General features: G+C 46.2%; 1 protein-coding gene across 1 annotated transcript in view; it reads left to right on the top strand.

The window, feature by feature from the left end:
• The window catches only part of LOC138351260 (prestalk protein-like), a 117,811-nt gene extending 101,881 nt beyond the window's left edge, over window positions 1-15,930 (top strand). Inside the window, exons 2-4 of the mRNA XM_069302892.1 lie at window positions 11,678-12,164; window positions 14,228-15,070; window positions 15,200-15,930. Of these exons, the coding sequence (XP_069158993.1) occupies window positions 11,678-12,164; window positions 14,228-15,070; window positions 15,200-15,930 (2,061 nt within the window). The remainder of the gene's footprint in view (window positions 1-11,677; window positions 12,165-14,227; window positions 15,071-15,199) is intronic.
• Window positions 15,931-23,931: the final 8,001 nt, after the last annotated feature.

Raw genomic sequence — 23,931 nt, 5'->3', positions numbered from 1 at the left:
AATAAGGCAAGAAAGAGAAGGGTGCGCAGACTGCATATTTTTGGATTGTCAGAAAGCCTTTGATACAGTGCCACACAAGAGGCTACTGAAAAAGCTGGAGATGCAGGCTGGAGTGAAAGGAAAGGTACTCCGGTGGATAAAGGAGTACCTAAGCAACAGGAGACAACGAGTCAGTGTGAGGGGTGAGGTCTCAGATTGGCGAGACGTTACGAGTGGAGTCCCGCAGGGGTCAGTCCTTGGACCTATACTGTTTCTGATATATGTAAATGATCTCCCAGAGGGTATAGAATCGTTTCTCTCAATGTTTGCCGATGATGCAAAAATTATGAGGAGAATTGAAACTGAGGACGATAGTAGGAGGCTACAAGATGACCTAGACAGACTGAGTAAATGGTCCAACAAATGGCTGTTGAAGTTCAACCCGAGTAAATGCATAGTAATGAAACTAGGCAGTGGAAATAGGAGGCCAGACACAGGATACAGAATAGGAGGTGAAGTACTTAATGAAACGAACAAAGAGAAAGATCTAGGAGTTGATATCACACCAAACCTGTCTCCTGAAGCCCACATAAAAAGAATAACGTCTGCGGCATATGCGAGGCTGGCTAACATCAGAACAGCGTTCAGGAACCTGTGTAAGGAATCATTCAGAATCTTGTACACCACATATGTAAGACCAATCCTGGAGTATGCGGCCCAAGCATGGAGCCCGTACCTTGTCAAGCACAAGACGAAGCTGGAAAAAGTCCAAAGGTATGCCACTAGACTAGTCCCAGAACTAAGAGGCATGAGTTACGAGGAAAGGCTGCGGGAAATGCACCTTACGACACTGGAAGACAGAAGAGTAAGGGGAGACATGATCACAACCTACAAAATCCTCAGAGGAATCGACCGGGTAAACAAGGATGAACTATTCAACACTGGTGGGACGCGAACAAGAGGACACAGGTGGAAACTGAGTACCCACATGAGCCACAGAGACGTTAGAAGGAACTTTTTCAGTGTCAGAGTAGTTAACGGATGGAATGCATTAGGCAGTGATGTGGTGGAGGCTGACTCCATACACAGTTTTAAATGTAGATATGATAGAGCCCAGTAGGCTCAGGAATCTGTACACCAGTTGATTGACAGTTAAGAGGTGGGACCAAAGAGCCAAAGCTCAATCCCCGCAAGCACAAATAGGTGAGTACAAATAGGTGAGTACATACACACACACACACACACACACACACACACACACACACACACACGCACACACACGCAGACACACACACACACACACACACGCACACACACACAATGTGTGCGTGTGCAAGACTCTTGTGTGCGTGAGTACACAAATAGGTGAGTACAAATAGGTGAGTACACACACACACACACACACAGTTGAGGTCAGACAGCCGCGGAGGTCAGAAGGGTCTGGGAAGCTCTTGCGTAGCTAGTGAATTGGGGGGAATAATCAGTGTATATGCGTATATGAGTGTATATGAGTGATTGAATAAGTAGTAAGCTCACTCAAACCACAAGAAAGTGAAGAAAAACAGTACAGACGCCACCACTGAAAATAAGTGTCGAGTACATCGTGGTATTGTGAAATTGTGGAGACGGAGTGACCTCACCACTAATGACCTCACCAGCTGTGACGCCGGGATGCGGGGACCTCATACCTGACCAGCCGCGTGGAGTACTTTCTCGCCTGTTTGTGCTGCAGATTGTGCAAGGTATTGAGGAGCGCCTTTTTGGCTAGATTGTTACTGCAATGACTAGAAGGGGTTCAAGGTCAATCACCAGCAGGGATGAGGAGGAGGACAGATTTATAGACAAATTAATAGGGAAATTTGTAGAGAGAAGGAGCGATTGGTTGGAGGATCTAATTCAGGGGATTAAAAGTGAGGTATTTCAGCGAATACAGGATGCGGTAGAGAGGCAGAAACAAGAGCTTATGCTCTATGTTCAGGAAGAGTTTAGGAAGGGAAGAGAGGACTGGGAGAGGGAATGTGCTCGTATCACAAACGAATTAGGAAGGATTAACAGTATGGCTAAGGACAGAGGATTAGTGGGGGATGGGTTAGTGACTGCGGTTGGGATGGAGAATCCCCAGGGGACAGGCTACCAGCATGACACTGAATTACTGAGGAGACGGTCTATTATAATACATGGATTATTCGAATCTGGGGCACCAACAAGACAAGAGAGAATAGAAACGGAAAAATACGAATTGCACGAGATATTGAGATGTATTGGAGCAGGAATGGCAGAACACGAGGTGGATATCAGCCGCCGGGTTGGACCTTACAATTGTACCAAGAATAGACCTGTTCTGGTGCAATTCTCCAATGAGGAGGCTGTGGAGTACATAATGAGAAACAAGCATTTACTCAGAGGAAGTGAAACCCATTACAATGTGTTAATAGAAAGGTTTATGACGAAAGATGAGCAAATAGCCCACAAGAATATATGGCAACAACGACACCGAACTAGCCTCTCAGGTAGTCTCACCTCCCAGGTCACATCCCAGGTCACCTCCCAGGCCACCTCCCAGGTCACCTCCCAGGTCGCATCCTCCCCAACTCAGCCCTCCTATACCTCCCCCCTGCTTCAGCCCCCCAAAACCCCCCTGTCCCTTCCACATTTGCACCTCCCCAACGATTCCCCTGCCCCTGCTACATCACACCTGTCAACGACCCCAGTGGGTCAAGCCATGCCCTCCCCAAACCCACCTTCCCATCCCCCCTCCCCAACTACCCCTTCCTACTCCCCTGCCCCTTCTACCCCATTGACTTCAATTCCATCTACTCCATCCCAGCTTCCACTGCACCCCTCTTCCACTCACCCCCAAACCCCACCCAACCCTCACCCCTCCTATGCACCTCCAGCCCACATTTAACCCCCTCACCTTGTGACCCCCTAACACCTTCCCCCATCTCCCTCTTCCCCTCTTCTACCCCAAAACCCCCACCTACCCCCGATTCCCCCCTAACTAATACACCCTCTCTTCCACTCCCAGCACCCATGCTCCATTCTAATCTCAGCCCTCTGCCCTCAGCATCCCTCTCCCCCCCCAACCTCTCAACCTCTATCAGACTCTCAGTCTCACTCTATTTCTCAACCCCCCTATGCTATTCAGACCCCTAACTTTCAGACCCAGTATGCCCTTCCTACCCCCCTAGATGCCCAGACCCCATTCGCCTACCAGGCACTCCCAGGTACCCCCCTAGCACCCCCCCACTCACCCCCACAGCCCCCACTTGCCCCCCAGACACCCCCCAGTTCCCCCCAGACCCGTGGTGAAAGGGGGAACTCTGACACCCGAGTTTCCAAGAAGTCTCAAGGTTTGGTACACCAATGCTGATGGGGTAGCCAATAAAGCAGAAGAGATAAAAGAAAGAGTTAGTGAGGCAGACCCAGACATAGTGGCAATAGTGGAAACTAAAATAAATGGCATGATCTCGGATGCAATCTTTCCAGAGGGGTACCAGGTGATAAGAAAAGAAAGGACACAGAGGCAGGGAGGAGGAGTGGCACTACTAATAAAGCGGAAATGGAAGTTTGATGAGCTAGAAAATCCGGGTACCAATGAAAGCACGAGCTTCATACATGGAACTCTGACAGTGGATGGGAAGAAGATTGTAATCTTGATACTCTACAATCCCCCACCAAACAGTAGAAGGCCCAGGCGGAGTACGAGGACAGCAACAAGACATGTATAGATGAACTGCAGAGGGCAGCAACTTTAGCGCATAGAATGAGAGCGAAGCTGCTGGTCATGGGGGACCTAAATCACGGAGAGATAGATTGGGAAACGAGGAATCCCCATGGCGGGGAGGAGACCTGGGGAGCGAAGCTGGTAGACGTTATTGACAGGAATTTCCTAACACAGCATGTGAAAGAAGATACTAGGGAAAGAGGAGGGGATACGCCCAGCCTATTAGATCTCATTTTCACCCAGAATGTAGAAGACATCGAGCAGTTGGAACATGAAATACCACTAGGAGCTAGTGACCATTGTGTCCTAGTCTTTGACTACATGATGGAGCTCAAAATTGTGACCAAAGGACAAGAGGTCCGGGAAAGGAGACTTGATTACAGAAAAGGGGACTACAGAAGGATAAGGGACTACCTGGGAGAAGTGCAGTGGGAGGAAGAACTTAGAGGAAAAACAGTGCAAGGTATGATGAACCAAGTCATATTGAAATGCAAGGAGGCTGAAGAGAGATTTATTCCAACAATAAAGGAAAAAAGCAGGAGGGAATATAATAACCCATGGTGTAATAGACAGTGTCAGGAAGCAAAGGTGAGAAGCAGGAGGGAGTGGAGGAAGTACAGAAGACAAAGGACAGAGGACAACAGGATTAGATGTAACAGAGCTAGGAATGATTACATTAACATAAGACGAGTGTCGGAAAGAAATTATGAGAATGATATTGCAGTCAAAGCGAAAAAGCAACCTAAATTACTACATAGCCATATAAGAAGGAAGATGTCGGTAAATAACCAAGTGACAAGACTGAGGAAAACAGAAGGGGCATATACAGAAAGCGACAAGGAAATCTGCGATGTACTGAATGCAAAATTCCATGGAGTGTTCACAACCGAGCCTGAGCAGCTCCCATTGTTAGAAGAGATTACCCAAGATGAAAGACTATCAGATATAGAGGTGACAGCAGAGGATGTAATGAAACAGTTGACAACACTGGATGCCAGTAAAGCAGTTGGACCAGACAAAGTATCACCGTGGATACTTTAAGAGGCAGCGCAGGCTCTCAGCGTGCCTCTGGCAATGATCTTTAATGAGTCACTTATGTCAGGAGAATTGCCCCGTTGCTGGAAGGAGGCAAATGTCGTACCGATTTTCAAGAAAGGTGATAGGGAGGAGGCACTTAACTACAGACCCGTATCACTGACAAGCATCCCCTGCAAAATACTTGAAAGAATAATTAGGCTAAGACTTGTTGAGCACCTGGAGAGCATTGGGTTTGTAAACAAGCACCAACATGGGTTCTGGACAGGGAAATCATGCCTAACAAACCTTTTAGAATTCTATGATAAAGTAACAAGGATAAGGCAGGACAGAGAAGGCTGGGCAGACTGCATATTTCTTGACTGCCAAAAGGCCTTTGATACAGTACCGCACATGAGACTGCTATACAAACTTGAGAGGCAGGCAGGAGTAAGCGGAAAGGCCCTAGTATGGGTGAAGAACTACCTAACAGGAAGGAGCCAGAGGGTAATGGTAAGGGGCGAGAAGTCGGACTGGCGAACAGTAACAAGTTGAGTACCTCAAGGATCGGTGCTGGGACCAATCCTCTTTCTAATTTACGTAAATGATATGTTTACAGGAGTGGAATCATACATGTCGATGTTTGCGGATGACGCAAAATTAATGAGAAGAGTTGTGACAGACGAGGATTGTAGGATCCTCCAAGAGGACTTAAACAGGCTGCAGAGATGGTCAGGGAAATGGCTACTGGAGTTTAACAACAGTAAATGTAAAGTTATGGAAATGGGATCAGGTGACAGGAGACCAAAGGGACAGTACACAATGAAGGGGAACAGCCTACCTGTAACGATTCGAGAAAGAGACCTGGGAGTGGATGTGACACCTAATCTAACTCCTGAGGCACATATAAATAGGATAACGACAGCAGCGTACTCTACACTGGCGAAAATTAGAACTTCATTCAGAAACCTAAATGAGGAGGCTTTTAGGGCGCTTTACACTGCCTACGTGAGACCCGTCTTAGAGAATGCCGCGCCATCATGGAGCCCCCACCTGAAGAAACACATAAAGAAACTGGAGAAGGTTCAGAGGTTTGCGACGAGGCTTGTCCCAGAGTTACGAGGGATGGGATATGAAGAGCGGCTGAAGGAACTGAACCTTACGACACTAGAGAAAAGAAGGGAGAGAGGAGATATGATAGGAACATATAAAATACTCAGGGGAATTGACAAAGTGGAAATAGATGAAATGTTCACACGTAATAATAACAGAACGAGGGGACATGGGTGGAAACTGGAAACTCAGATGAGTCACAGAGATGTTAGGAAGTTTTCTTTTAGCGTGAGAGTAGTGGAAAAATGGAATGCACTTGGGGAACAGGTTGTGGAAGCAAATACTATTCATACTTTTAAAACTAGGTATGATAGGGAAATGGGACAGGAGTCATTGCTGTAAACAACCGATAGCTGGAAAGGCGGGATCCAAGAGTCAATGCTCGATCCTGCAAGCACAAATAGGTGAGTACACACACACACACACACACGCACACACACGCACACACACACACACACACACACACACGCACACACACACAATGTGTGTGTGTGCGTGCAAGACTCTTAATCATGGGGGATTTCAACCATGGAAAGATAGACTGGGAGAATGGGGACCCACATGGTGGTGCAGATACGTGGCGAGCTAAACTCTTGGAAGTGGCAACAGGGAATTTTCTGAGCCAGCATGTCAAGGAACCCACAAGAATGAGAGGAAATGATGAACCAGCTGGACTCGACTTGATATTCACCCTGAATGAGTCAGAAATAAGGGAAGTCAAAGTTGAAGCCCCCATAGGAATGAGTGACCACAGTGTACTGACCTTTGAGTACTTGGTGGAGGTAGGGATAACCTATCCAAGGGTAGGAGTGGAGGGGAAAAGACTGAATTACCGAAGAGGAAAATATGACGAGATGAGGAACTTCCTCAGGGGAATACCATGGGAAACAGAACTTAGAGACAAGAATGTGCAGGTCATGATGGATTTTGTCACCCAGAAGTGCCAGGAAGCTGCAGACAGGTTTATCCCCGTCCAAAAGGAGAAAAACGAAAAACAACAGAAAAACCCATGGTTCAACCAGGAATGTAAGGTAGCGAAACAGCTGAGTAAAAGAACATGGAGAAACTACAGAAATAACAGAACACCAGAGAGCAGGGAGAGATACCAGAGGGCCAGAAATGAGTACATCAGAGTGAGGAGGGAAGCAGAGAGACAGTTTGAAAATGACATCGCGAGTAAAGCCAAGACCCAACCAAAGCTGCTCCACAGCCATATCAGGAGGAAAACAGCAGTGAAGGAACAAGTGATGAAGCTGCGGAAAGGGGAGAACAGATACACAGAGAATGACAAGGAGGTGTGTGAAGAACTCAACAAGAGATTCCAGGAGGTCTTCACAATAGAACAAGGAGAAGCCCCTGCACTAAATGAGGAGGCGGCAAACCAAGCAACCTTGGAGGAATTTGACCTCACCAGTGATGAGGTCAAAAGGTGTCTGCTGGAGCTGGATGTGACAAAGGCTCTTGGGCCTGATAGAATCTCACCATGGATACTAAAGGAAGGTGCAGAAGCACTAAGTGTGCCACTCTCTATGGTGTATAACAGGTCACTGGAAACAGGAGACTTACCAGAAAGTTGGAAGACAGCTAACGTGGTCCCAATATACAAAAAGGGTGACAGGCAAGAGGCACTGAATTACAGGCCAGTTTCCTTAACTTGTATATCATGCAAAGTGATGGAGAAGATAGTGAGGAAAAGGCTCGTAGAGCATCTGGAGAGAAATAACTTTGTAACGCACCACCAACATGGGTTCAGAGATGGTAAATCGTGCCTCACAGGTTTAATAGAATTCTATGACCAGGCAACAAAAATTAGGCAGGAAAGAGAAGGGTGGGCCGACTGCATTTTCCTGGATTGCCAAAAAGCCTTTGACACAGTACCCCATAAAAGGCTGTTAAAAAAGTTGGAGCAACAGGCAGGAGTAAAAGGGAAGGTGCTCCAGTGGATAAGGGAATACTTAAGCAACAGGAAACAGCGAGTAACGGTGAGGGGGAAGACATCAGAGTGGCGAGATGTCACCAGCGGAGTCCCACAGGGCTCAGTACTTGGACCCATCCTGTTTCTAATATATGTGAACGATCTTCCAGAGGGTATAGACTCATTCCTCTCGATGTTTGCTGATGATGCAAAAATTATGAGAAGAATCAAAACGGATGAAGATAGACAGAGACTACAGGATGACCTGGATAAACTGGAGGAATGGTCTAGAAAATGGCTGCTGAAGTTCAACTCGGGAAAGTGTAAGGTGATGAAATTAGGCGAAGGGAGCAGGAGGCTGAACACAAGGTATCATCTGGGAGGGGAAATCCTGCAAGAATCAAATAAAGAGAAGGATCTGGGGGTTGATATCACACCGAACCTGTCCCCAGAGGCCCACATCAAAAGAATATCATCAGCGGCATATGCTAGACTGGCCAACATAAGAACTGCCTTCAGAAACTTGTGTAAGGAATCTTTCAGAACCCTGTATACCACTTATGTAAGACCAATCCTGGAGTATGCAGCTCCAGCCTGGAGTCCATACCTAGTTAAACACAAGACAAAGTTAGAGAAGATTCAGCGGTATGCCACCAGGCTCGTCCCGGAACTGAGAGGATTGAGCTACGAGGAAAGGCTAAAGGAGCTGAACCTCACATCCCTGGAAAACAGAAGAGTAAGGGGAGACATGATAACCACCTACAAAATTCTCAGGGGAATTGACAGGGTGGACAAAGACAAACTCTTCAGCACGGGTGGGACACGAACAAGAGGACACAGGTGGAAACTTAGTACCCAGATGAGCCACAGAGACGTTAGAAAGAATTTTTTCAGTGTCAGAGTAGTTAATAAATGGAATGCACTAGGAAGTGATGTGGTGGAGGCTGACTCCATACACAGTTTCAAATATAGATATGATAGAGCCCAGTAGGCTCAGGAATCTGTACACCAGTTGATTGACAGTTGAGAGGCGGGACCAAAGAGCCAAAGCTCAACCCACGCAAGCACAATTAGGTGAGTACACACACACACACACACACACACACACACACACAAGTTAGGGGCCTCGTAGCCTGGTGGATAGCGCGAAGGACTCGTAATTCTGTGGCGCGGGTTCGATTCCCGCACGAGGCAGAAACAAATGGGCAAAGTTTCTTTCACCCTAAGTGCCCCTGTTACCTAGCAGTAAATAGGTACCTGGGAGTTAGTCAGCTGTCACGGGCTGCTTCCTGGGGGGGGGGGTGTGGTGTGGGGAAAAAAAAAAAAAAAAGTAGTTAGTAAACAGTTGATTGACAGTTGAGAGGCGGGCCGAAAGAGCAAAGCTCAACCCCCGTAAAAACACAACTAGTAAACACAAATGTAATGTAATGAAGATAGATGTAGGAAGCAGGAGACCAGATACAAGGTATCACTTGGGAGATGAAATACTTCAAGAGTCAGAGAGAGAAAAACCTGGGGTTGATATCACGCCAGACCTGTCCCCTGATGCTCATATCAAGAGGATAACAGCAGCAGCATATGCCAGGTTGGCTAACATAAGAACGGCCTTTAGAAACTTGTTAAAGGAATCTTTCAGAACATTATATACCACATATGTCAGACCAATCCTGGAGTATGCGGCTCCAGCATGGAGTCCACATCTAGTCAAGCATAAGACTAAACTGGAAAAGGTTCAAAGGTTTGCCACCAGACTAGTACCCGAGCTGAGAGGTATGAGCTACGAGGAGAGACAACGGGAATTGAACCTCACTTTGTTGGAAGACAGAAGAGTTAGGGGGGACATGATCACCACATTCAAGATTCTCAAGGGAATCGACAGGGTTGATAAAGACAGGCTGTTTAACACAAGGGGAACACGCACTAGGGGACACAGGTGGAAACTGAGTGCCCATGTGAGCCATAGAGATATTAGAAAGAACTTTTTTAGTGTCAGAGTGGTTGACAAATGGAATGCATTAGGGGGTGATGTGGTGGAGGCTGACTCCAAACACAGTTTCACACAGTACACTGAGCAGTGTACCAGATCTCCAGCACTGTGCAGTGTACCAGATCTCCAGCACTGAGCAGTGTACCAGATCTCCAGCACTGAGCGGTGTACCAGATCTCCAGCACTGTGCAGTGTGCCAGATCTCCAGCACTGAGCAGTGTACCAGATCTCCAGAACTGTGCAGTGTACCAGATCTCCAGCACTGAGCAGTGTACCAGATCTCCAACACTGAGCAGTGTACCAGATCTCCAACACTGTACAGTGTACCAGATCTCCAGCACTGAGCAGTGTACCAGATCTCCAGCACTGAGCAGTGTATTAGATCTCCAACACTGAGCAGTGTACCAGATCTCCAACACTGTACAGTGTACCAGATCTCCAGCACTGAGCAGTGTACCAGATCTCCAGCACTGAGCAGTGTACCAGATCTCCAACACTGTACAGTGTACCAGATCTCCAGCACTGTGCAGTGTACCAGATCTCCAGCACTGAGCAGTGTACCAGATCTCCAGCACTGTACAGTGTACCAGATCTCCAACACTGTACAGTGTACCAGATCTCCAGCACTGAGCAGTGTACCAGATCTCCAACACTGTACAGGGTACCAGATCTCCAGCACTGAGCAGTGTACCAGATCTCCAACACTGAGCAGTGTACCAGATCTCCAACACTGAGCAGTGTACCAGATCTCCAGCACTGAGCAGTGTACCAGATCTCCAGCACTGAGCAGTGTACCAGATCTCCAGCACTGAGCAGTGTACCAGATCTCCAACACTGTACAGTGTACCAGATCTTCAGCACTGTACAGTGTACCAGATCTCCAACACTGTACAGTGTACCAGATCTCCAGCACTGAGCAGTGTACCAGATCTCCAACACTGTACAGTGTACCAGATCTCCAGCACTGAGCAGTGTACCAGATCTCCAACACTGAGCTGTGTACCAGATCTCCAACACTGAGCAGTGTACCAGATCTCCAGCACTGAGCAGTGTACCAGATCTCCAGCACTGTGCAGTGTACCAGATCTCCAACACTGAGCAGTGTACCAGATCTCCAGCACTGAGCAGTGTACCAGATCTCCAGCACTGAGCAGTGTACCAGATCTCCAGCACTGAGCAGTGTACCAGATCTCCAGCACTGAGCAGTGTACCAGATCTCCAGCACTGTGCAGTGTACCAGATCTCCAGCACTGTGCAGTGTACCAGATCTCCAACACTGTACAGTGTACCAGATCTCCAACACTGTACAGTGTACCAGATCTCCTGCACTGAGCAGTGTACCAGATCTCCAACACTGTACAGGGTACCAGATCTCCAGCACTGAGCAGTGTACCAGATCTCCAACACTGTACAGTGTACCAGATCTCCAACACTGAGCAGTGTACCAGATCTCCAGCACTGAGCAGTGTACCAGATCTCCAGCACTGTGCAGTGTACCAGATCTCCAACACTGTACAGTGTACCAGATATCCAACACTGTACAGTGTACCAGATCTCCAACACTGAGCAGTGTACCAGATCTCCAGCACTGAGCAGTGTACCAGATCTCCAGCACTGAGCAGTGTACCAGATCTCCAGCACTGTGCAGTGTACCAGATCTCCAGCACTGTGCAGTGTACCATATCTCCAACACTGTGCAGTGTACCAGATCTCCAGCACTGTGCAGTGTACCAGATCTCCAGCACTGTGCAGTGTACCAGATCTCCAGCACTGAGCAGTGTACCAGATCTCCAGCACTGTGCAGTGTACCAGATCTCCAACACTGTGCAGTTTACCAGATCTCCAGCACTGAGCAGTGTACCAGATCTCCAGCACTGAGCAGTGTACCAGATCTCCAGCACTGAGCAGTGTACCAGATCTCCAGCACTGAGCAGTGTACCAGATCTCCAGCACTGAGCAGTGTACCAGATCTCCAGCACTGTGCAGTGTACCAGATCTCCAGCACTGTGCAGTGTACCAGATCTCCAGCACTGAGCAGTGTACCAGATCCCCAGCACTGTGCAGTGTACCAGATCTCCAACACTGTGCAGTGTACCAGATCTCCAGCACTGTGCAGTGTACCAGATCTCCAGCACTGAGCAGTGTACCAGATCTCCAACACTGTGCAGTGTACCAGATCTCCAGCACTGAGCAGTGTACCAGATCTCCAGCACTGTGCAGTGTACCAGATCTCCAGCACTGTGCAGTGTACCAGATCTCCAGCACTGAGCAGTGTACCAGATCCCCAGCACTGTGCAGTGTACCAGATCTCCAACACTGTGCAGTGTACCAGATCTCCAGCACTGTGCAGTGTACCAGATCTCCAGCACTGAGCAGTGTACCAGATCTCCAACACTGTGCAGTGTACCAGATCTCCAGCACTGAGCAGTGTACCAGATCTCCAGCACTGAGCAGTGTACCAGATATTGGGATCAAAGAAATCTTTAAATAACAAACCGACTCTCCTGTCTAATAACGATGGTCAGCTTTCAGCCTCTGATTCTGCTATTGAGTTCAATAGGTTCTTCTCTTCCATTGGTTCATCCCTTGCAAATGATATTCCATCTTCCAGTACTGACATTAAGGACTATCTTACAGGTAACTATCCACAGTCTCTGTACCTAAAGCCTATTAACTCCACTGACGTCAATGAGATAATCCTTTCCCTTAAAACCAAGTCTAGTGCCCTCGAGGAGATACCAACTTTAATCTACAAAAAAGCTCCTGCTATTGCATTGCTCTTCAACAAGTCACTTGAACACCAAACCTTTCCAGATATTCTAAAAAAAAGCAAGAGTAACCCCTGTCCACAAATGTGGTGATCTCACAGATGTTAACAACTACAGACCTATATCAATCCTGCCAAACTTGTCAAAAAATTTTGAAAAACTAATCTATAAGCAGCTTTACTCATATCTAGCCAAACTCAATATACTTAGCCCTTGCCAATATGGCTTCAGACCCAAAAAAAGCACTAACGATGCACTTATTAGTATGCTTAACTCGATTCATACAGCTCTTGATAAAAAGGAGTTCCCTGTTGGGTTATTTGTGGACCTGCGTAAAGCTTTTGATACTGTCAACCACCAAAACCTTCTTCTTAAATTACATCATTATGGAGTCAGAGGACACTCCCTACAATACCTCGAATCCTACCTTACTGACAGGCTCCAATATGTTTCTGTGAATAATACAATTTCTCCCACCCTACCCATCAACATTGGTGTTCCTCAGGGCAGCATACTTGGCCCTCTCCTCTTTCTCATCTACATTAATGACCTTCCAAATGCCTCCCAACACCTCAAACCAATTCTATTTGCTGACGACACAACCTTCATTTACTCCAGTCCTGACCCCCTTGCTCTAAATGCCACAGTAAATACTGAGCTAAATAAAGTCCATCTTTGGCTAACTGCCAACAAACTCACCCTTAACATTGACAAAACTTTCTATATTCTGTTTGGCAATAAATCCTCTAATCAAATTAATCTCAAAATAAACAATACCCAAATTTGTAACAAATTAGATGGCAAATTCCTTGGCATTCTCATTGACCACAAGCTGAATTTCCAGGGACACATTCTAAATATATAAAAAAAAGTTTCAAAAACTGTTGGCATTCTTTCTAAGATCAGATATTATGTACCACGCCCTGCCCTGGTGACTCTCTATTACTCTCATCTATCCTTATCTCAACTATGGTATTTGTGCTTGGGGCTCTACTACCCAAAATCCCTTACGTCCTCTAATTACTCAACACAAAGCTGCTATTAGGACAATATCTAACTCTGGCCCCAGACATCACTCGGTACCCCTACTCAAATCTCTGAATATGTTAGACATTAAGTCACTGCACATTCTCTCATGTGTATTATACATATATAAAACGCTAAACTATAATGCCAATCCTGATCTCAAAAGCTTCATAGAAGGTTGTAACAGAACCCATGAGCACCACACCAGAAATAAATACAGTTTTGATATTCCTAGAGTACGACTTAATCAAACTAGAAATGCTCTACAAATCAAGGGGCCCAGAATGTGGAATGACCTTCCCAACCATGTTAAAGACTGTACCTCTCTCAACCAGTTTAAGTTAAAAACGAAGCTATACCTAATAAATTCCCTGTAACCTACCTTACCCTTCTATTGTCAACCAATGTCTGTTTTTCTTTAAAGAGCGCTGTTTGTCGACATAATTGTATTTGTGCTGCTTTTTCATCTATGTTTTCATTTCTTGTTTTCATTCTACTCATTATGCTCAATTAGTATTAAGCTTGTCATTTAAGTTTATCATGCCCGAAACGCTTTGCGTAATAGTGGCTTTAGGCATTGTATGTACTAGCTCTACCTATAAGTCAACCAATCCTTGTAAAAATTATTGTGTGTATGTACCTTACCTAAATAAACATTTTATTTTATTTTATTTTATTTGATTTTATTTTATCTCCAGCACTGTGCAGTGTACCAGATCTCCAGCACTGTGCAGTGTACCAGATCTCCAGCACTGTGCAGTGTACCAGATCTCCAGCACTGTGCAGTGTACCAGATCTCCAGCACTGTGCAGTGTACCAGATCTCCAACACTGTGCAGTGTACCAGATCTCCAGCACTGTGCAGTGTACCAGATCTCCAGCACTGTGCAGTGTACCAGATCTCCAGCACTGTGCAGTGTACCAGATCTCCAGCACTGAGCAGTGTACCAGATCTCCAGCACTGTGCAGTGTACCAGATCTCCAGCACTGTGCAGTGTACCAGATCTCCAGCACTGAGCAGTGTACCAGATCTCCAGCACTGTGCAGTGTACCAGATCTCCAGCACTGAGCAGTGTACCAGATCTCCAGCACTGAGCAGTGTACCAGATCTCCAGCACTGTGCAGTGTACCAGATCTCCAGCACTGAGCAGTGTACCAGATCTCCAGCACTGACCAGTGTACCAGATCTCCAGCACTGTGCAGTGTACCAGATCTCTAGCACTGTGCAGTGTACCAGATCTCCAGCACTGTGCAGTGTACCAGATCTCCAGCACTGTGCAGTGTACCAGATCTCCAGCACTGTGCAGTGTACCAGATCTCCAGCACTGTGCAGTGTACCAGATCTCCAACACTGTGCAGTGTACCAGATCTCCAGCACTGTGCAGTGTACCAGATCTCCAGCACTGTGCAGTGTACCAGATCTCCAGCACTGTGCAGTGTACCAGATATCCAGCACTGTGCAGTGTACCAGATCTCCAGCACTGTGCAGTGTACCAGATCTCCAGCACTGTGCAGTGTACCAGATCTCCAGCACTGTGCAGTGTACCAGATCTCCAACACTGTGCAGTGTACCAGATCTCCAACACTGAGCAGTGTACCAGATCTCCAACACTGTGCAGTGTACCAGATCTCCAACACTGTGCAGTGTACCAGATCTCCAACACTGAGCAGTGTACCAGATCTCCAACACTGTGCAGTGTACCAGATCTCCAGCACTGTGCAGTGTACCAGATCTCCAGCACTGTGCAGTGTACCAGATCTCCAGCACTGTGCAGTGTACCAGATCTCCAGCACTGTGCAGTGTACCAGATCTCCAGCACTGTGCAGTGTACCAGATCTCCAGCACTGTGCAGTGTACCAGATCTCCAACACTGTGCAGTGTACCAGATCTCCAACACTGTGCAGTGTACCAGATCTCCAACACTGAGCAGTGTACCAGATCTCCAACACTGTGCAGTGTACCAGATCTCCAACACTGTGCAGTGTACCAGATCTCCAGCACTGTGCAGTGTACCAGATCTCCAACACTGTGCAGTGTACCAGATCTCCAGCACTGTGCAGTGTACCAGATCTCCAGCACTGTGCAGTGTACCAGATCTCCAGCACTGTGCAGTGTACCAGATCTCCAGCACTGTGCAGTGTACCAGATCTCCAGCACTGAGCAGTGTACCAGATCTCCAGCACTGTGCAGTGTACCAGATCTCCAGCACTGTGCAGTATACCAGATCTCCAGCACTGTGCAGTGTACCAGATCTCCAACACTGAGCAGTGTACCAGATCTCCAACACTGTGCAGTGTACCAGATCTCCAACACTGTGCAGTGTACCAGATCTCCAGCACTGTGCAGTGTACCAGATCTCCAACACTGTGCAGTGTACCAGATCTCCAACACTGTGCAGTGAGTAATGGGATTTATGACTTACACCGTGCGTTTTGCTTTCCCCATGCACGGTGTAAGTCATAGGGTGTTCTGAATGTTTCCCTGATGCACGGTTGTAGCACAGGGGAGTTGTTCCTTCCCCCCCCCCCCCCCCCGGCACACAGGCGGTGTCCAATGAGTGTTCTTCAATTTTTTTCATAACATTTCTCAACTGCTTCCTTCTAACATATATAATTTTATACAATGGGAATATAAAGGTTCCCCTCTTAGTCCCTACCATTTGTGCTCAAGGGGATTAAACAATCGCTTCTGTCATTATCATATTTCTTTACCTGAGTGACCCCTCACAGGCATGGTCAATGACGTCACCCATCTTCACTTGCCCCGGTATAAGACCGTTTTCTGTTATGGTGTAATTATTCTCAACCCATACTTAACTAGAAGTTTTAAATTTATAGTGTCCAGCTAAGGAACGTTTGTTAAGCATAGAAATTGGTGAAATCCACTATCTCTTATTCGTATGAAACAAGAGAGCAACACAGAACATGAAGTAACATGTATCTCAGCGTTTAATCCTGTTACCAAACCAGTATTTACCCCAGACTTTTTCCTAAATTTTTGAGATATATAGAAGAGTTGTTACATTCTCGTACAGCCACTAGTACGCGTAGCGTTTCGGGCAAGTCCTTAATCCTATGGTCCCTGGAATACGATCCCCTGCCGCGAAGAATCGTTTTTTCATCCAAGTACACATTTTACTGTTGCGTTAAACAGAGGCTACAGTTAAGGAATTGCGCCCAGTAAATCCTCCCCGGCCAGGATACGAACCCATGACATAGCGCTCGCGGAACGCCAGGCGAGTGTCTTACCACTACACCACGGAGACTGAAATCTAAAACTTATTCAATTTATATCCATTGTTTCGTGTTCTGTCTCGTGTTAATACTTTTAATAGCCTATTAATATCCCCTTTGTTATGTCCATTCATCCACTCGCGCACCTCTATCACGTCACCCCCTAATTCTTCGCTTTTCTCGAGAATGTAATTTAAGCTTTGACACTCTTTCTTCAGGATCGTTTATCAGGCAAAGGGAAATGAAATGAAATTCCACTCTCTCCCATTCTTATGAAACAGACCCCCGGACTTGGAGACTTCAAAAGGAGTTCAGTAGTATTCCAAGTGCATGCCAATATATTATATAATTTGTCAAAAACAGGATACACCAACACTCAGATATTTTTATTTAATTCCTCCTTCACTGCTAGTCTTGCGATCGCTCAAAAACATGCCCACACTGTACATATAACAAATCAAAATACTCATTCAGTGTGCATATTTATGAACTAGATTCAGTAGAAGCTGCTTCGCATGTTATGAAATAGGCCTTCTGCAGTTACCTTCATTTTGACGTTCTCATCCCCAAAGTAGTTTGAATCACCAATGGTAATGATGACAAGACCAAACACTAGAATGTGAAGGGTATCATCGGCTTGAGAATGGTCCACGACGGACCGAAACGTCGTCGTCCCTACACATTCTAGTGTGTGGTCTTGTCATCATACCTTAGCCTCGTTATTGTGACTCATCGCCTGCACCAATGGGTACATTGCTTATAACCCCCCAAGCGGTTCTAGGGAGGGTATCCACCTCTCATTAGAACAATCTCTTAATCTCTCTCAATACCTAAACTATACTCTGTAAGTGACATCACAGGCAAAGCTCTGATGTCTTGTAGTAGTATTTTCCTAATGCCTTTTTTGCTCGTATTTTTTGGCTCATTGCTCATATTTTTCTGTTAATCAATTCATCAGCCATACCAAACTAACCTAACCTATAATAAACATATACATTGTACAGTAATAAGACCCATTGTTTTAGCGACGTCACAAAGGTGTGCCAGTATAGGGGTTAAGTATTGGCTGTCATCAACAGATACATGTCAAGGCCAACACCAACCCGACTTTTCAACTATGACGTCATAACATGCTCAATGAGGCCTTAGCACCTTACTATTATGTAGTGTATTTAATGGCTATACTATCCATCCCCCACCCAACCTAACCTCATCAGAGGTGTGACAATATACATCTTAGTCATCCACAACTTTGATCATTCATTATGCAGTGATAAGTTTAAAATTGAAATAGCAACCCAAATGTCGTACCGCAATTCATATGAATCGTACGCCTGGCAGCACAGCAGGTCAGCTGTCCTAATACCTGTGTTCATGGGTTAGTCAGCTGTCCTCACATCCATCAACTAGCTGGCCAAATGTCTCCCTGCACTTCGTCCATCTAGCGACTCAGCTGGTTCCTTGCCAGTATATTCATAGGTTAATTATTCCTAGATTATTCTAGGAATAATTCCTAGATTCCTAATTATTCCTCCAAAATCCCAATCTTGCTACACAATTCAAAACATCACTTGTTTTTAAATCAACAGTTGCAAATACATACATACATACATACATGGAGCAGAGAGACAAGGACAAAAACATGATTAAAGAGATCCTTAAAGAGGTAAGGATGGAGGGAGCTGAGCGAAATATTGAAAAGGTTTTCAGGCTTGGAAAGTACAACAAGGACAGAGACCGAATGATAAAGGTGGTTTTCATGAGCGAAATCGCAAAAGAGGAACTGCTAGCAAGGAAGTGTTGTCTAAAAGGTGTAGAGAAGTTCAAGAAAATATTCCTGCAGAGGGATATGACAAGGGAAGAGAGAATACGGACAGCAGACGCGAGGAAGGAGCGCAGGGAGAGAGAAGGAAATCAGAGTACCACAACCCAGAACCCTACAATCCCAGAGGGAAGTGGAGAACCCTCCTCAAACAGTGCAACAGCCACAGGGATTGGGGCACCACCCCCACATTCTACCCAACAGACACCCAACCTGCCCCATCCCCTGTCAGCCCCCCACTAAGTACCCACCTAGGGCACCCTCCCCCCACCCACCCCCCTCCTCCCACTCACCCCCCTTCTCCCCCTCACCCCTCTCCCCAGGACCTCCCTTCTCCCCCATCCCCCACGCTCTCCCTTCTCCCCCATCCCCCACGCTCTCCCTTCTCCCACATGCCTTCCCGTCTCTCCCACCCCCATGCCCTCCCTTCCCCCCTCCCCCCTAAGCCCCCCACTCTCCCCCACCTCACCTAAGTCTTCCCCTCTCCCCCACTCCCTTAAACCCTCCCCTCTTCCTCACCCACCTCAGCCCTCCCTTTTCCCCCACGCCCCCCGAGCCCTCCACCCTTTTCTCTCCCCCCAAGCCCCCCCCCCATCTCCCCTATCCCCCACAGCCTCTCTTCCCCCCATGCTTCCCCAACCCTCCCTCTCTTACCCACCCCCTGTACCCTCCCCCTCTTACCCACCCCCTGTACCCTCCCCCTCTTACCCACCCCCTGTACCCTCCCCCTCTTACCCACCCCCTGTACCCTCCCCCTCTTACCCACCCCCTGTACCCTCCCCCTCTTACCCACCCCCTGTACCCTCCCCCTCTTACTCACCCCCTGTACCCTCCCCCACTCCCCCACCACCCCAAGCCCTCCCTCCTCCACCAATCTCCCCGTGCCAGGTCCCCCCAGCTCCCACTCTCCCCAGATCCCAAAGGTCCCCCCCAGAGAAGAAGCAGAAGAGAGTCAGTTTCAGGGTGATGTACTCGAACATAGATGAGATCACAAGCAAGACAAGTGAACTAAGGGAAAAAGCACAAGAAGTTAACCCAGATGTAATCGGACTCACTGAAACAAAACTCTCTGGAATCATAACGAATGCCGTGTTTCCCCAGGAGTACACAGTAATAAGGAAAGAGAGGGAAGGTAGGGGAGGAGGAGGAGTGGCCCTACTCATGAGAAGGGAATGGAGTTTTAAGGAGATGGCCATCCCGGGCTGTGAGGAGTTCAGAGACTACATAGCAGGCACCATAACAATGGGAGGACCAAGAATAGTAGTAGCAGTAATATATAACCCTCCACCAAATGACAGAAGACCCAGTCAAGAGTATGAAAACAACAACATGGCAGTTAACACTATAATTGAGAGGGCAGCCTCTGCTGTCTGTAGAAATAGATCCCACCTGCTCATCATGGAGGACTTCAATCACGGAAAGATTGACTGGGAGAACAAGGAACTGCATGGAGGCGAGGATACGTGGAGAGCCAAACTATTGGAGGTGGTGACAAGCAACTTTTTAACCCAGCATGTCGGAGAACCCACAAGGATGAGAGGCAATGACGAACCAGCGAGACTCGACCTAGTCTTCACTCTGAACGACTCCGACATAAGAGAAATCGGTTTTGAGGACCCAGTAGGAATGAGCGACCACAGTGTACTGGTGTTTGAGTACTTGATTGAAGAAGGGTTATTGAACTCGAGGAGGGATACCGAAACCAAAAGGTTAGCATACCGAAAGGGAAACTATGAGGGGATAAGAAAATTCCTAACAGATATAGCATGGGAAACAGAGTTCAGGGAAAAGACGGCCCAAGATATGATGGATTACATCACGCAGAAGTGCAAGGACGCAGCAAACAAGTTTGTCCCAGTCCAAAAGGAAAACAGAGAAATGAAAATGAAAAACCCATGGTTTAATCAGAAATGTAGGCTAGCTAAGCAGCAAAGTAAAAGGGCATGGAGAAACTATAGGAATAACAGGACTCTGGAGAGCAGAGAATGATACCAGAATGCCAGGAATGAATACGTCAGGATGAGAAGAGAGGCAGAAAGACAATACGAAAATGACATCGCAAGCAAGGCAAAGACTCAGCCTAAATTGTTGCATAGCCACATTAGGAGAAAAACAACAGTAAAGGAACAGGTTATGAAATTAAGGATAGGGGCGGAAGGATTCACTACAAATGACAAGGAAGTGTGTGAGAAATTGAATAAGAAATTCCAGGAGGTCTTCACCTTAGAGCAAGGAGAAATTCCAGAGGTAAGTGAGGGAATAGCTAACCAGGAACCACTGGAAGAGTTTGAGATTACCAGTGGGGAAGTAAGGAAGTGTTTACTAGAGTTGGACGTGACGAAGGCTATAGGCCCAGATGGAATCTCCCCTTGGGTTCTAAAGGAAGGAGCAAGAGAACTGTGCCTACCACTCTCCATAGTGTATAACAAATCACTGGCAACAGGGGAACTGCCAGATATTTGGAAAGCAGCTAACGTAGTCCCGATATACAAGAAAGGGGATAGACAGGAGGCACTGAACTACAGGCCAGTGTCCCTAACCTGCATACCATGCAAGCTGATGGAGAAGATTGTGCGAAAAAAACTAGTGGAGCATCTGGAGCGAAGGAACTTTGTAACACAGCATCAACATGGGTTCAGGGATAGCAGGTCCTGCCTCACAGGGTTACTTGAATTCTACGACCAGGCAACAAAAATAAGGCAAGAAAGAGAAGGGTGAGCAGACTGCATATTTTTGGATTGTCAGAAAGCCTTTGATACAGTGCCACACAAGAGGCTAGTGCGAAAGTTGGAGACGCAGGCTGGAGTGAAAGGGAAGGTACTCCGGTGGATAGAGGAGTACCTAAGCAACAGGAGACAACGAGTCTGTGTGAAGGGTGAGGTCTCAGATTGGCGAGACGTCACAAGTGGAGTCCCGCAGGGGTCAGTCCTTGGACCTATACTGTTTCTGGTATATGTAAATGATCTCCTAGAGGGTATAGATTCGTTCCTCTCAATGTTTGCCGACGATGCAAAAATTATGAGGAGGATTGAAACAGAGGATGATAGTAGGAGGCTACAAGATGACCTGGATAGACTGAGTGAATGGTCCAACAAATGGCTGTTGAAGTTCAACCCGAGTAAATGCAAAGTAATGAAACTAGGCAGTGGAAACAGGAGGCCAGGCACAGGATGCAGAATAGGAGATGAAGTACTTAATGAAACAGACAGAGAGAAAGATCTAGGAGTTGATATCACACCAAACCTGTCTCCTGAAGCCCACATAAAGAGAATAACGTCTGCGGCATATGCGAGGCTGGCTAACATCAGAACGGCGTTCAGTAACCTGTGTAAGGAATCATTCAGAATCTTGTACACAACATATGTAAGACCAATCCTGGAGTATGCGGCCCCAGCATGGAGCCCGTACCTTGTCAAGCACAAGACGAAGCTGGAAAAAGTCCAAAGGTATGCTACTAGACTAGTCCCAGAACTAAGAGGCATGAGTTATGAGGAAAGGCTGCGGGAAATGCACCTTACGACACTGGAAGACAGAAGAGTAAGGGGGGACATGATCACAACCTACAAAATCCTCAGGGGAATCGACCGGGTAAACAAGGATGAACTATTCAACACTGGTGGGACGCGAACAAGGGGACACAGGTGGAAGCTGAGTACCCAAATGAGCCACAGAGACGTTAGAAAGAACTTTTTCAGTGTCAGAGTAGTTAGTAAATGGAATGCATTAGGAAGTGATGTGGTGGTGGCTGACTCCATACACAGTTTCAAATGTAGATATGATAGAGCCCAGTAGGCTCAGGAATCTGTACACCAGTTGATTGACGGTTGAGAGGCGGGACCAAAGAGCCAGAGCTCAACCCCCGCAAGCACAATTAGGTGAGTACAATTAGGTGAGTACATACATACATACATACATACATACATACATACATACATACTCCACAACCCATACATGCACAGAAAATAGCCTGTTATGCCACCATTGCACAATTAATCAGATGTAATTTATGCCATATGAATCCCTAAAATGTATTAGGAATAAGATTTCAGTAATCCCACAGCTCATTCACCCCAAGTAATCTGAATTATTTATACTGATAATTAATATTAATGCATACCAATCAGCGAGGTATTCATATTATTCCAGCAAGTTAAAAATATTATTAAATATCCACCAACATACTATTTAAATGGATAAACCAGGGTGTATATGTCCCATTGAAATAAATACGTTAGTATTTATTCATAAAAACTAAGGTTGTGTTAAGACGCTCAAAAATATATTAATTTAACACCATACACACAAAATGCAACACTTGTACTTACATTACACACAGAAATCACAATAGTGTGATGCATCAAATGAGCAAATCCACAAGGGCCGTGACGAGGATTCTGGCTATTTCCATCTGGCTATTTCCAATTTCCAAATGTGTTTTCTATCATCAATTCTACCAAACCAGACCTAACCTAACCTATCCTAACACGACATTGGCTAAATTCATCCAAATTATCCCAATTTGTAACAATGCCAGTAAATTTATCCTAATTATATCAAACCAAAACCCCAAATTCTACTAAATGTACCAATGCACACCACATCCAGAGCACAAGTTAACTGTCAGAGCTGATAATGTCTACTTCTAACATCCATTCCACCCTGAATTACAGCTAATTTTGCTAATATATTATTATTAGAAGTGTGTTGTTACTAGATATTTTTCTCATATTACCACAACCACCTTGGACCTAACCTCTTATATGACATACTCGGAAAAGTGTTAATTTCGTATATAAACCTAAATGCCCGTACCTAACCTGCGGGAGTCTTGGAGCTTTGTTGAATATTGAATCTATATTCTAGAAAAGTGAAGTTTTGCATATGAACCTAACCGCACTGTGCCTAACGTACTAGGTTCTTTGTTGAACGTTGTATCCATATTCATAGAACGTGATTTTTTTAATAAGAACCTAACTACTCCTCGCCTATTAAACATGGATTTATGTTCGATATTGTAGTTATATTGTTGGATAAGTGTTTTGTTTTTACACATCAATTCTGCCACCCTGCACCTAACTTCCCTTACCTAGCTTCAAATGTATCTTATTTTTTTTTAGGGGAGGAAAGTATTGTTTGTGCATTCAACCCAACCGCCCCGGACCTAACCTCTAATACAAGGATCAATACAACCATCCCCAACCTAACCACTCCCAAATCGTCAATGGCTTAATCAAGGCTTTTGGTCGTAATTCTGGATGTAACCTGAAACAATGACGTACAACATGTCCTTTCTTGTGGCAATAATTAATTTTTTACATTAGCCGAACTTGTCGAACCTGATGTGGTT

This window comes from Procambarus clarkii, chromosome 5 (assembly GCF_040958095.1).
Source record: "Procambarus clarkii isolate CNS0578487 chromosome 5, FALCON_Pclarkii_2.0, whole genome shotgun sequence".
Classification (NCBI taxonomy): Eukaryota; Metazoa; Arthropoda; class Malacostraca; order Decapoda; family Cambaridae; genus Procambarus; species Procambarus clarkii.
Note: the sequence above shows the minus strand (reverse complement) of the source record. Positions and strands in the feature narration are given on the sequence as shown.